Below are 14,253 nucleotides of genomic sequence, written 5' to 3'. Positions count from 1 at the left end.
GTCCACCTAACTTTGTATCATCGGCAAACTTCGCTAGAATGCCCCTGGTTCCCTCATCCAAATCGTTAATATATAATGCGAACAGCTGTGGCCCCAGCACCGAACCCTGCGGGACACCGCTCGTCACCGGCTGCCATTCTGAAAAAGAACCTTTTATCCCAACTCTCTGCCTTCTGTCCGACAGCCAATCCTCAATCCATCCCAGCAGCTCACCTCGAACACCATGGGCTCTCACCTTGCTCAGCAGCCTCCCGTGTGGCACCTTATCAAAGGCCTTTTGAAAGTCTAGATAGACCACATCCACTGGGTTTCCCTGATCTACCCTACTTGTTACCTCTTCAAAAAATTCCAACAGGTTTGTCAGGCCTGTCCTCCCTTTACTAACTCCATGTTGACTTGTTCTAATCAGACTCTGTTCTTCCAAGAATTTAGAAACCTCATCCTTAATGATAGATTCTAGTATTTTACAAGCAACCGAGGTTAAGCTGATTGGCCTATAATTTTCCATCTTTTGCCTTGGTCCTTTCTTGAACAAGGGGGTTACAACAGCCATCTTCCAATCATCCGGTACCTTTCCTGACTCCAGTGACTCTTGAAAGATCTCAACCAATGCCTCTGCTATTTCCTCAGCCACCTCTCTCAGAACTCTAGGGTGTATCCCATCGGGGCCAGGAGATTTATCAATTTTAAGACTTTTTAACTTTTCTAGCACTATCTCTTTCGTAATGGCAACCCTCAACTCAGCCCCGTGACACCCTTTAATTTTTGGGATATTACTCATGTCTTCCACTGTGAAAATTGACGCAAAGTACTTGTTAAGTTCTCCTGCTATTTCCTTATCTCCCATCACTCGGCTTCCTGCATCAGTTTGAAGTGGCCCAATGTCTACTTTTGCCTGTCGTTTGTTTCTTATGTACTGAAATAAACTTTTACTATTATTTCTAATATTATTGGCTAGCCTACCTTCATATTTGATCCTCTCATTTCTTATTACACTCTTTGTTATCCTCTGTTTGCTTTTGTATCCTTCCCAATCTTCTGATTTCCCACTGTTCTTAGCCACTTTATAGGATCTCTCTTTTTCTTTAATACATTTCCTGACTTCCTTTGTCAGCCAAGGTTGTCTAATCCCTTCCCGGTTAATCTTTCTTTTCTTGGGAATGAACCTCTGTACAGTGTCCTCAATTATACCTACAAACTCCTGCCATTTTTGCTCTACCGTCTTCCCGGTTAGCCTTTGCTTCCAGTCTATTTTAGTCAGTTCCTCTCTCATGCCCTCATAATTACCTTTATTCAACTGTAACACCATTACATCCGATTTTGCCTTCTCCCTTTCAAACTCCAGACTGTACTCTACCATATTATGGTCGCTACTTCCTAAGGTTTCCCTTACTTTAAGATCTTTTATAGAGTCTGGTTCATTGCAAAGCACTAGGTCCAGAATAGCCTGCTTTCTTGTGGGCTCCATGACAAGCTGTTCCAAAAAGCCATCCTGTAAGCATTCCATGAATTCCCTTTCTTTAGATCCACTAGCAACATTATTTACCCAGTCCACCTGCATATTGAAGTCTCCCATGATCAATGTAACCTTGCCTTTCTGACTTGCCTTCTCTATTTCCCGGTACATGTTGCGTCCCTGGTTCTGACCACTGTTAGGAGGTCTATACACAACTCCAATTATGTTTTTTTTTGCCTTTGTGGTTCCTCAATTCCACCCACACAGACTCCACATCATCCGACGCTATGTCATTCAATATCATAGATTTAATTTTGTTCTTAACTATCAAGGCAACCCCACCCCCTCTGCCCACCTCTCTGTCTTTTCGATAAGTTGTAAAACCATGGAGGTTTAACTGCCAGTCCTGATCCCCCTGTAACCAAGTCTCTGTGATGCCTACTACATCATAATCATTCACTATTATCTGTGGCATTAGTTCATTGGCTTTGTTATGTATGCTACGAGCATTCAGGTAAAGTGCCTTAATGCTAACTTCCTTATCATTAGAGATGTTGGAAATCATATGTCGTAAGTTATCCTTGCTTTTTACTGCATTCTCAGTCTGCCTCAATTTTAAATCCGCCTGGAAACATTCTATCCTGCTGCTTATCTTGCCATTTACCTCCATACTCCCTGTTGCTTTCACTTTCCCTTCCCCCCAACTCAGAAGTTTAAAGTCCTACTGACCACCCTATTTATCCTCTTCGCTAGAACATTGGTACCTGATCGGTTCAGGTGGAGACCGTCCCAACGGTACAGATCCCCCCTGTTCCAAAACTGATGCCAATGCCCCATGAAGTGGAATCCCTCTTTCCCACACCAATCCCTTAGCCATGTGTTTACTTGCCTAATTTTCTTGTCCCTATGCCAATTGGCACGTGGCTCGGGCATTAATCCTTCTGTATACAAAAGGCTGAAATAGATAGATTCCTGATCAGTTGGGGAATCAAGGGTTACAGGGAAAGGGCAGGAAAATGGATGTGAGCAATATCAAAGGAGCTGTAATCCTATTGAATGGTGGAGCAGGCTTGACAGGCTGAATGGTCTATCCCTGTTCCTATACCTTATGGTCTTTATGGACTGAACACGCAGCTTTTGAAAGAACTGCCCTTTGGTTGCTCTGAGTCAGTGTCCACACAGACTGAAATACCTTTCAAGCCAGTACTATAGAGATCTAGTTAAAGCTGGTTTGGGGGTGTTTTGCAATCACTGATATTTACCTCTAGTGTGGAAGTGGTCTTAAATCTCAGAGAGGGTCAGTTCAGTTTGAACCCAGTCGGTGACCTCCATATTGGAGAAGCTTGATGATGGTCCCACACTGCAATCTAAACACTGGACAGCCTAGGCAATGCATCTGGGAAAATCATTACACTGACAGAAAGCACAAAGATTCCACATGAGACCTAACTGAAGTGAGGGGTGAAGGTAGAGGGGATCGGAAGACTTGAATCCTATTGGCTGACTGGCCCATAACCAGAAATCATAGAGTCAGGGCACGATCCAGGATGTTTTATAAGAACATAGGAACTAGGATGGAAGTAGGGCATCTGGTCCCTCGAGTCCACTCCGCTATTCAATAAGATCACAGCTGATCTCTTCGTGGCCTTAGCTCCTCTTACCCGCCCTCTCACCATATCCCTTAATCCCTTTACTGTTCAAAAAATTATCTATCTTAGCTTTAAAAACATTCAATGAGGAAGCCTCAATTTCTCACTGGGCAGGAAATTCCATAGCTTAAATTAGAGTGGTGCTGGAAAAGCACAGCAAGTCAGGCAGCATCCGAGGAGCAGGAAAATCGACGCTTCAGGCAAAAGCCCTTCATCAGGATTCCTGCTCCTCGGATGCTGCCTGACCTGCAGTGCTTTTCCAGCACCACTCTGATTTAAACTCTGGTTTCCAGCATTTGCAGTCCTCACTTTTGCCGAGGAAATTCCATAGCTTCACAATCCTCTGGGTGAAGAAGTTCCTTCTCAATTCAGTCCTAAATCTGCTCCCCCTAATTTTGAGGCTTTGCCCTCTTGTTCGAGTTTCACCCACCAGTGGAAACACGCGCTCTACTTCTATTCTATCTATTCCCTTCATAATTTTATATGTTTCTGTAAGATTCTTCTAAATTCCATATTCTTCTAAATCTCCTTTTGAGGTGATTTGATATTTATCATCAAGGGGAAGGGGAGGTTTATCATCAAGGAACATTTAAAAGGCATCTGGATGGGTATATGAATAGGAAGGGTTTAGAGGGATATGGGCCAAATGCTGGCAAATGGGACTAGATTAGATTATATTACTTAATTGGCATGGACCAGTTAGGCCGAAGGGTCTGTTTTCATACTGTATGATGATATAATGGTGCAATGGTGCGTGTTGTCAGTGAGAAATTTATTTTGCTGGATGTAAAGATATCCTGTTATTAATCACTGTCCCCGTCGGCTGATCCGAGCTGGTTTAATGACTGTATAGATGTCAGACGAGAGGAGCACCAGAAAACACACTTTGTGTATCAGTACTAGAGTTTCTTCTCTGAATTTAAAAAACAAATCATTTCTGGAAAAAAAGCATTGCAGGCAAGGCTACTGTTTAATCCCTATCCTACTGGAAACAGTACTGATCAGTCACTTTCTGGAAATCCAACAGTCCACACAGTGTTGAAAGCTCCAAGTTTCTTACTCAGCAAATTTACACGGTGGTTAAGAGTCAAATGTCGGCCAGACAGCGGATTTCCTTCCCTTAAGGGCCCGAGTGACCCCAGGTGAGCTTTTATGACAATGTGGTAGTTTCATGGTCAGTATTAACGACGTAAGCATCTTATTTCAGATTGAGACATGAATTGAATTTAAATTCCTCAGCTGTGGGCCTTGTGTCCTTGGAGTATTACTGAGGCTTCGTAATGACTAATCCAGTAATGTGACCACTGTTACTTTAATCTGCTGCTGGCTCATTTCAGAGGGAGGCAAGGTCAAATGTCTTTGAAGAATTATTTAGACGTGTTTACACAGAATTGCAGCTTTTTTTTAGTAGAAAGAGTTTGTAAATCTGGTCATCGACTTTGAAACCCTCTGAGCAAATGCAGGGAATAAAGGCACTTTCCCATTGCCATCAAAGGAAACTTGTAAACTAACCATGCTGTGTCACTGGCAACTTTGAATAACTTGTTTAGATGTTAGGCACTGTGTGGCCTGTAGCTCAGCTTCATTTGAATACTGATTAATAATGGGTTCAACTAATCTTCATCCAACCTGCCTCTCATTTCTCTGCCTCTCTTTCAAAAGAAATCTGAACCTAAGTTTCACAAAGAATTCCCAAACTCTCTTATCGTAGAATCCCGACAGCAGGCCCTTTGAGTCCGAACCACCAAAGAGCATCCCACCCCCACTCCAACCTATAACCTGCATTTCCCAAGCCTAATCCACTTAGCCTGAACATCGCTGGACACTACTGTCTGGCAATCCACCTAACCTGCACATCTTTGGACTGTGGGAGGAAACCCATGAAGACATGGGGAGAATGTGCAAACTCCACACAGACAGTCACCCGAGGCTGGACTCGAACCTAGGTTCCTGGTGCTGTGAGGCAGCAATGTGAACCATTGAGCCACCATGCCACCAGCTCTTATTTTCTATGAATCCACAAAATGTGGTTTCCTCCAGTTTATCAGTATTAAACATTTAGCCATATACAGAAAAAAATGAGTAATTTTGTAGAGCCACATATCTTTCGTGCTGAGGGAGCACAGTTAGATTGCAGGGCTGGATTTGAGATTATATCTCACATCGTTTTACTTCAATAGACAATACTTTAACATTCCTTTTCTTTGTTAACCAATAACCTTTCTGAGCACTTAAATTCTAGGGTCTGTTGTGGTAGCAGTGGTAATGTCCCTATCCCAAGGCCAGGAGATCTGGGTCCAAGTCCCACCTGACCCAGCGGTGTGCAAGAACAGACATAGAGTGGGCGTCCTCCCCTTGTGGGGTGATTGAGAACAAGAGCCATAGTCCCAGGAGAAGAGGTGGTAGATTTTAGGCAGAGATGAGGAAGAACTACTTCTCACAAAGGCTCATGAATCTGCAACTTCACTCCCCCAGAGTGAATTGGGTGCTGGGATACTGAATAAATGTGAGGAGGAGATAGACAGACATTTAATTAGTGAAGAGAGTGGATGGGAAAGTGGAGGTGTGGACATAAGACCATAAGATATAGGTGAACGTGAGGACTGCAGATGCTGGCGATCAGAGCTGAAAAATGTGTTGCTGGAAAAGCGCAGCAGGTCAGGCAGCATCCAAGGAGCAGGAGAATCGACGTTTTGGGCATAAGCCCTTCTTCAGGAATGAGGAGGGTGTGCCAAGCAGGCTAAGATAAATGGTAGGGAGGATATGGGAGCAGAATTCGGCCCATCAAGTCTTATCCACCATTTGAACATGGCTGATATGTTTCTCAATCCCATTCTCCTGCATTCTCCCTGTAACCCCTGATCCCCTTTTTCATCAAGAACCTATCTATCTCTGTCTTAAAGGCACCCAGTGACTTGGCCTCCACAGCCTTCTGTGGCAATGAGTTCCACAGAGTCACCACCCAAGGGTTGAAGAAATTACTTCTCATCTTACTTCTAAAGGGCTGTCCCTTCACTCTGAGGCTGTGCTCTTAGAGGTCTTGGTCTCTCTTACGAGTGGAAACATCTTCTCCATGTCCACCCTATCCAGGCCTCTCAGTATTCTGCAAGTTTCATCTTTCTAAACCCCATTGAGTACAGACCCAGAGTCCTGAACCGCTCCTCGTATGACAATCCCTTCATCCCCAGGATCATTCCTGCAAAACTCCTCTGGATCCCTGCCCATGCCAGCATATACTTCCTTAGATATGGGGCCCAAAACTGCACACAAATGTGATCTGACCAGAACCTTATGCAGGCTCACAAGTACATCCCTGCTCTTGTATTCTTGCCCTCTTGAAATGATGCTAACATTGCATTTACCTTCCTGACTGCAAATTGAACCTGCATGTTTACCTGAAGAGAATCCTGAACGAGGACCAAATCCGTTGTGCTTCAGATTTCCGAAGCTTTCCCCCATTTAGAGAGCAATTTGAGATCAGCCCTGATCATATTAAGTGGCAGAGCAGAATTGAGGGGTTGAACTGTCTGATTCTGTTCCTAGTTTTCATGTTCTTATGTCTGGTTGATTCAAATATCTATACTTTAACATTGTTGAAAGAATAAATGGAAGCATTGAAAGACAGTTCAAGATAAAAAAGATTAAGCTGTGTCTTTTTGTTCAATTAAATCATTCACAAGGCTCCCTAACATTGAGAGATCCAAAAATGTAATCCAGAAAATGATTGGGTTACTTACAGGTGGTCCAATTGGTCCTGGAGGTCCAAGCTCTCCTGGAGGTCCAGGATGTCCCTGAGAGTCAAACAGAGAATAGGTAAGTCTGGGACTGAACTTGCACGTTGCTGAAACATTCCATCCTTCACTCATCAGGACAGATACAAGAATGCCAAATTTCAAACAATCACAACAATTTATGCTACAGGGGAAAAGTATGTTTATTGGTTGGCAGTTCAACACTGATTCACCAGAAAGCGAGAACAATGGGCTACACAAGCTGCCTTGTTCGTCTTGTTCAGTCAGAGTCAATATTCAAGACAGGGATTGATAGATGTTTTCTTATTAAAGATATCACGAGATAATTTGGGAAAATAGGACTGAGATAGAAGTTGAATAACAGAACAAGCTTATTGGGCCGAATGATCTACTCCTATTCTCCATGGTATTCCATGCGCTGACTTGCCAACCAATCAGCTCCCCTTTGTCCTCTTGTATAAATTGTTACGATTGCTTAGAAATTGACATTCTTGCATGCGTCCTGACCAGTGCAAGACAATAAGCTTTGGTGACATGTCACTCTTCAGCTGTTAAAGAAAGTGTGAATTTAACAAAGGAGATGTTATAAAGATGGAATATCAGTCAATAATTTCTGTAAATAGAGAAAGCTGAAATAATTATTGCAGCTTGCTTGTTGCATAAAGCTCTCATCAAAATCATGTACTTCTCAGGAAAGCACATCATTCTTTTGTTTGGTGAACTATTGTACTTGTCACAGGTAGGAATACTTTTTTATTCATTCATGGGATGAGGGTGTCACTGTCTAGGCAAGCATTTATTACCCATCTCTAATTGCCTAGAGAGCAGGTTAGAGATAATCGGATGTTGTGAAACTTGAAAGGGTTCAGAAATGATTACAAGTATGTTGTCAGGATTTGAGCTATAGGGAGAGGCTAAATAGGCTGGGGCTGTTTTCCGTGAAGTGTCAGAGGCTGAGGGGTAACCTTACAGAAGTTTATAAAATCATGTGGGGCATGGATAGGATAAATAGACAAAGTATTTTCCCTGGGGTGGGGGGAGTCCAGAACTAGAGGGCATAGGTTTTGGGTGAGAGGGGAAAGATATAAAAAGACCTAAGGGGCAATGTTTCCACGCAGAGGCTGGTACATGTGTGGAATGAGCTGCCAGAGAAAGTGGTGGAGGCTGGTACAATTGCAACATTTAAAAGGCATCTGGATGGGTATATGAATAGGAAGGGTTTGGAGGGATATGAGCCGTGTGTTGGCAGGTGGGACTAGATTGGATTGGGATATCTGGTCGGCCTGGACGAGTTGGATCAAAGGGTCTGTTTCCGTGCTGTACCTCTCTATGTTGCTGTGGATCTGGAGTCACATGTAGTCCAGACCAGGTAAAGACTGCTGTTTCCTTCCCTAAAGAACAGTAGTGAACCAGAAGGGCTTTTACCCCTAAAAGTCAATTCATGGTAATCATCAGACTCTTAATTCCAGATTTAAATTGAATTCAAGTTCCAACACCTACTGTGGCAGGATTTGAATCCAAGTCCGCTAAACATGGCCTGGGTTTGTGGATTGAGAGTCTAGTGGCCATTCCTCCCCATATGAGTACTAAATACTTACTATGCAGGGCGGCACAGTGGCTCAGTGGTTAGCACTGCTACCTCACAGCGCCAGAGACCAAGGTTTGACTCCCACCTTGGGCGACTGTCTCTGTGGAGTTTGCACATTCTCCTCGTGTCTGAGCGGATTTCCTCCCACAATCCAAAGATGTGCAGGTCAAGTGAATTGGCCATGCTAAATTGCCCACAGTGCTAGGTGTATTAGTTAGGGGTAAAAATAGGGTAGGGGGATGGGTTACTCTTCAGAGGGTCAGTGTGGACTTGTTGTGCTGAAAGGCCTGTCTCCTTACTGTACGGAATCTAATCTAATCAAATAGAGGAATACCTGCTCATTCTTAGGGTCAGTGCCAACATTGAGCACTGGTGAGAAAAATGGGGAAGGCACATCCACAAGGAGCTTTAGGAGTTAACAATTTACAAGAATAAATTTATTCTTTTTCATTCTTTTATAAGATGTGGGCATCGCTGGCCAGACTAACATTTGCTGCCCATCCCTCATTGCCCTTGAACTGAGTGTCTTCCTCAGCCAGAGGACAGTTCAAAGTCATTCACTTTGCTCTGGGTCTGGAATCACTTGTAGGTCAGACCAGGTAAGGATGACAGATTTCCTTCCTGAAAGAACACTGATGATCCAGATGGATTCTTACAATAATCGATGAGAGTTCTCAAGTTCACCGTCACTGAGCCTAGTTTTTAATTCCAGGTGCATTAATTTTTCTTATTCACTTGTGAAATGTGGGTCTTGCTGAGTGGACCAGCAATTATTTCCCATCCCCTAGAGAAGGTGGGGGTGAGCTGCCTTCTTGAATCGCTGCAGTACACCTGCAGTGTGTAGACTCACTTTGCCCTTAGGGAGGGAATTCCAGGATTTTGACCCAGTGACAGTGAAGGATCAGTGATATATTTCCAAGTCAGGATGGTGAGTGGCTTGGAGAAGAACTTGAAGATGGCGGTGTTCCCATGTATCTGCTGCCCCTCTCCTTCCAGATGGAAATAGTCATGGGTTTGGAAGGTTCTGTCTGAGGATTTTTGGTGGATTTCTGCAGCGCATGCTGTACATAGTACAAACTGCTCCTATTAAGCGTCAGTGGTGCAGGGAGTGGATGTCTGTGGATGTGGTGCCAATCAAGTGGGCTGCTTTGTCTTGGATGATGTCAAGCTTCTTGAGTGTTGTTGGGGCCGCATTCAGGCAAAAGTGAGGACTGCAGATGCTGGAGATTAGAATCAAGAGTGTGGTGCTGGAAAAGCGCAGCAGGTCAGGCAGCAGCTGAGGAGCGGGAGAATTGATGTTTCGGGCAAAAGCCCTTCATCAGGGCTGCACCAATCCAGGCAAGTGGGCAGTACTCCATCAAATTCCTGATGATGGACAGGCTTTGGGAAATCCGAAGGTGAATTACTCGCTGTAGTATTCCTCGCCTCTGATCTGCTCTTGTAGCCATTGTACTGAGTCCAGCTGAGTTTCTGGTCAATGCTAACCACCAGAATGTTGATAGTGGGGGACTGCTTTAATATCTGAGGTATCACAAACAGTGCTGAACATTGTGCAGTTATCAGCGAACATCCCCACTTAGAGTCATAGAGATATACAACATGGAAACTGATTCTTCAGTCCAACATGTTCATGTCGACCAGATACCCCAACCCAATTTGTCCCATTTGCCAGCACTTGGTCCATATCCCATTAAACTCTTCCTATTCATATACCCATCCAGACACCTTTTAAAAGCTGTAATTGTACCAGCCTCCACCACTTCCTCTGGCAGCCCATTCCATACACACACCACCCTCTGCATGAAAACGTTGTCCCTTAGGTCCCTATTAATTCTTTCCATTCTCACCTAAAACCTGTGTCCTCTAGTTATGGACCTTGTCTATTTACCCTATCCATGCCCCTCATGATTTTATAAACTTCTATAAGGTCACCCCTCAGTCTCCAATGCTCCAGGGATAACAGCCCAGCCTATTCAGCCTCTCACTATAGCCCAAACCCTCCAACCCTGGCAATGTCCTTATAAACCTTTCAGGTTTCACAACATCCTTCCTTTAGCAGGGAGACCAGAATTGCATGCGGTATTCCAAGAGTGGCCTAACCAATGTCCTGTACAGCCACAACAAAACTTCCCAACTCAATGCACTGACCAATAAAGGAAAGCATACCAAACGCCTTCTTCACTATCCTGTCTACCTGTGACTCCATTTTCAAGGAACTATGAACTCGCACTTTAAGGTTCCTTTGTACAGCAACACTGTCCAGGACCTTACTTCTGACATTATGATGGAGGGAAGGTCATTGATGAAGCAGCTGAAGATGTTTGGGTTGAGGACATGGCCCTGATGAACTCCTGCAGAGATGTCCTAGAGCTGCGATGACTGACCCCCAACAAAGCTTGATCAAAGAGATAGGTTTTAAGTAATGTCTTAAAGGAAAAAAGCAAGGTAGAAAAATGAGAGAAGGTGTAAGAACGGAATATGAGAGGCTGGGGGTTGAGGTTGTATTCTAAGATGAATCTCACCACTGCTCACCATGGTGTATGGCCAGATATACTGCATTTATCCTCTTCCCTCATCGGGATCTACAAGGGTCAGCTCAGCCATATTCCCCCTAATTTATTTTTCTTTTGCGTGGACAAAGAGGCCAGCCAGGATTAGGTTAGAGACGAAAAACTGCAGATGTTGGAATCCAAAGTAGACAACCAGGAGGCTGGAAGAATGCAACAAGCCAAAACGTTGACTTCTCCACCTCCTGATGCTGCCTGTCCTGCTGCGTTCTTCCAGCCTCCTGTTTGTCTAGCCAGGATTAAGCGGCTAACAGTTTTGAGCTACCATTTAGATTATGTAAATGAAACAGACATCATGCACACTCTTAAAACAAACAACTGGAATCCTATAGACAGACTGGGGGGTGACTGTAATCAGAAAAAACACATAGCAATATTCAAGAGCCTACAATTATAAAGTCATAAACGAACCTCCCACCACCACAAAATAAAATTAAAATTCACTAAATGTTTTAAAATAGAAACCACCGTTCATTTTGGACAGATTGGAAGAACTGACTAAACAAAACAAGAAGAATCTGTTTCACACAGGAAACCCTGGCACGTCCGACTGACACTAAATGAGAGACAGTGTGTGGATTTTGGCATTTTCAATTGGAAACTGTTCTTAAGTACAAGCGTTCATTCATCTGAATTTTATAGAACAGAACTACAAAGCTCAATTTGCGGGAAATGAGAAATGGTGTCCACGTGAGACGAATTTCCTTTTAACACTTATGACTAGCCATCGATACAACCTCCATTATGCTGCCATTTCCTGGTTGTGAAGGAAGTTAATTTCAATAAATATTTCTGCTTTTTTCAGTCAGGCCAGTGTGTGTGTTCGTTCGTTCTGGTCTGGAGCCTTACTCTCTGAGCAATTATCAACAGACTGGACAGGTGTCAGGTGAGCTGATTTGACTGCTCCAAAAACAGCAAATTCTTCGGAAACTCTTTCCTCTGTCTTTCAGGGTGGGGCGTATTCACTACCGCCAGCAAGGAAGTGAGGGGCTTGCTTCTACACGACTTGGACTCTGCATTCAGATCAGGCTTCAGTGGGAAGCCCGAATGAACTGACCGCTGGCTTGGCAGCTCTCAGACAGCCGTAGGGGAAAAACTGGGAATCAGAAAAGCTGGGAATCCACACCAGCACCTCGCCTTGAAGGCACGCCAATCGGCGGAAATGATCTCTTTCAAAAGCCTGATGCATACACCATGTGTTGTCATCACATCCAGGCATTAATCTTACTGCTGACTTTGTTCAGAAGCTCTGCTACAGCTTTTATAACCATTTCTCCTTCCAGCTCCCTGAGACACAAATAGCAAAGTCAGCGCATTTCAAACCCAGCACTGACTCCAGACAAAGCACTGGGATGACAATCTGAATATGGATGAGGGAGAACTATTAAGAGTAAAGTAGGAAACGTAAATCTCACGGGTGTAAGCAGCACAATACAATTTCTCTAAATTTAAAGTGAAAGTCTGGCATGAACCTGCAACAACATGGATTAGATTAGATTAGATTACTTACAGTGTGGAAACAGGCCCTTTGGCCCAACAAGCCCACACCGACCCGCAACCCACCCAGACCCATTCCCCTACACCTAACACTACGGGCAATTTAGCATGGCCAATTCACCTAACCTGCACATTTTTGGTCTGTGGGAGGAAACCGGAGCACCCGGAGGAAACCCACGCAGACACAGGGAGAACATGCAAACTCCACACAGTCAGTCGCCTGAGGTGGGAATTGAACCCAGGTCTCTGGTGCTGTGAGGCAGCAGTGCTAACCACTGTGCCACCGTGCCGCCCTAACTGCAACTGGGTTGCAGTTAAAAGTACATTCAGAATTCCAGAGAGCACAAAACAAACACACGCACAAAACGATATACTGAATAACTGATTTTATCAAAATCAATCTGTTTACTGTAGCTATGCTAATTCACTTTGAGGCAGACCATAATTATTTCAGCACAAAATACAAGTTGCTACCTAAATATTAATATTGTGGAGGTGCGGTGTTAGACTAGGGTGGACAAAATCAGAAGTCACGAGTCGAAAAGTGTGATGCTGGAAAAGCACAGCAGGTCAGGCAGGATCCAAGGAGCAGCAGAATCAATGTTTCAGGCATAAGGCCTTCATCATAAGCTTTTGCATCATGCCGAAGGAGCTGCACTCTGAAAGCTTGTGATTTCAAATAAATCTGTTGGACTATAACTTGTCATGTGACTTCTGACATAAATATTAACTCCAGGGAGGCGAGGGACCTTGTGGTATTATCACTAGACTGTTAATCCAGAGAACCAGGTAACTTCCAAGGACGCAGATTTGAATCCTGCCATGGCAGATTAAAACTAAAAGCAGTCTGGAATCAAGAGTCTAATGATGACCATAAAAATGTTTTTAAAGGAAGAGAACTGTGGGTGACAGAAGTCAGCAACAAAAACAGAAATTGCTGGGGGAAAGCTCAGCCGGTCTGGCAGTATCTGTGGAGAGAAAGCAGTGACTCTTCCTCAGAAACATGGTTGACCGACAGGGAAAGATCCATGTGGTTTAGTGACACCCACATCCCATGGACGAATAAGAATTAACACATACAAAATTTTTTTTATTCATTCACAGATGAGGGTGTTGCTGGCTAGGCCAACATTTATTGTCCATTGCTCAGAGGGCAGAAAAGAGTCAACCACATTGCTGTGGGTCTGGAGTCACATGTAGGCCAGACCAGATGAGGTTAGCAGTTTCCTTCCCTAAATGACATTAGTGACCCAGATGGAATTTTCCCGACAATCAACAATGGATTCTTGGCCATCATTAGATTCTCAATTCCAGGTTTTATTGAATTCCATGATGGGACTTGAACCCAGGCCCCCAGAATATTACCTAGAGCTACAGTCTAGCGATGTTACCACTAGACCATTGCCTCTCCATATTTACTGCATAATTTACTGAAAGTAAAAAAAACTATAGCAGAGAGGTATCAGAAGGTATTCTAACTCATACTTGTACAAAGTAAGTAAGTAATTAACTAACTAAGCAGAGATGGCTGGGCAGGTGATGTGCTGTTGCTGTATGATGTGGGAGCTGGCTGATCCCATTGTGAACGGCAGTGACCACATCTGCAGCAAGTGTTGGTTGCTGGAAGAACTCCGGATCAGAGTTGATGATCTGGAATCTGAGCTTCAAACACTGCGGCACATCCGGGAGGGGGAGAGTTACCTGGATGCTTTGTTTCAGGAGGTAGTCACACCTGGGAGATTAA

At 44.0% G+C, this 14,253-nt stretch overlaps 1 protein-coding gene across 1 annotated transcript in view; it reads right to left on the bottom strand.

Annotated features, from left to right (window-relative positions):
* col27a1b (collagen, type XXVII, alpha 1b) overlaps positions 1-14,253 on the bottom strand; it is a 551,847-nt gene that overhangs the window by 152,158 nt on the left and 385,436 nt on the right. The window contains exon 27 of the mRNA XM_043719710.1: positions 6,843-6,896. Within this exon, the coding sequence (XP_043575645.1) occupies positions 6,843-6,896 (54 nt within the window). The remainder of the gene's footprint in view (positions 1-6,842; positions 6,897-14,253) is intronic.

This window comes from Chiloscyllium plagiosum, chromosome 30, assembly GCF_004010195.1.
Source record: "Chiloscyllium plagiosum isolate BGI_BamShark_2017 chromosome 30, ASM401019v2, whole genome shotgun sequence".
NCBI classification, from domain to species: domain Eukaryota; kingdom Metazoa; phylum Chordata; class Chondrichthyes; order Orectolobiformes; family Hemiscylliidae; genus Chiloscyllium; species Chiloscyllium plagiosum.
Note: the sequence above shows the minus strand (reverse complement) of the source record. Positions and strands in the feature narration are given on the sequence as shown.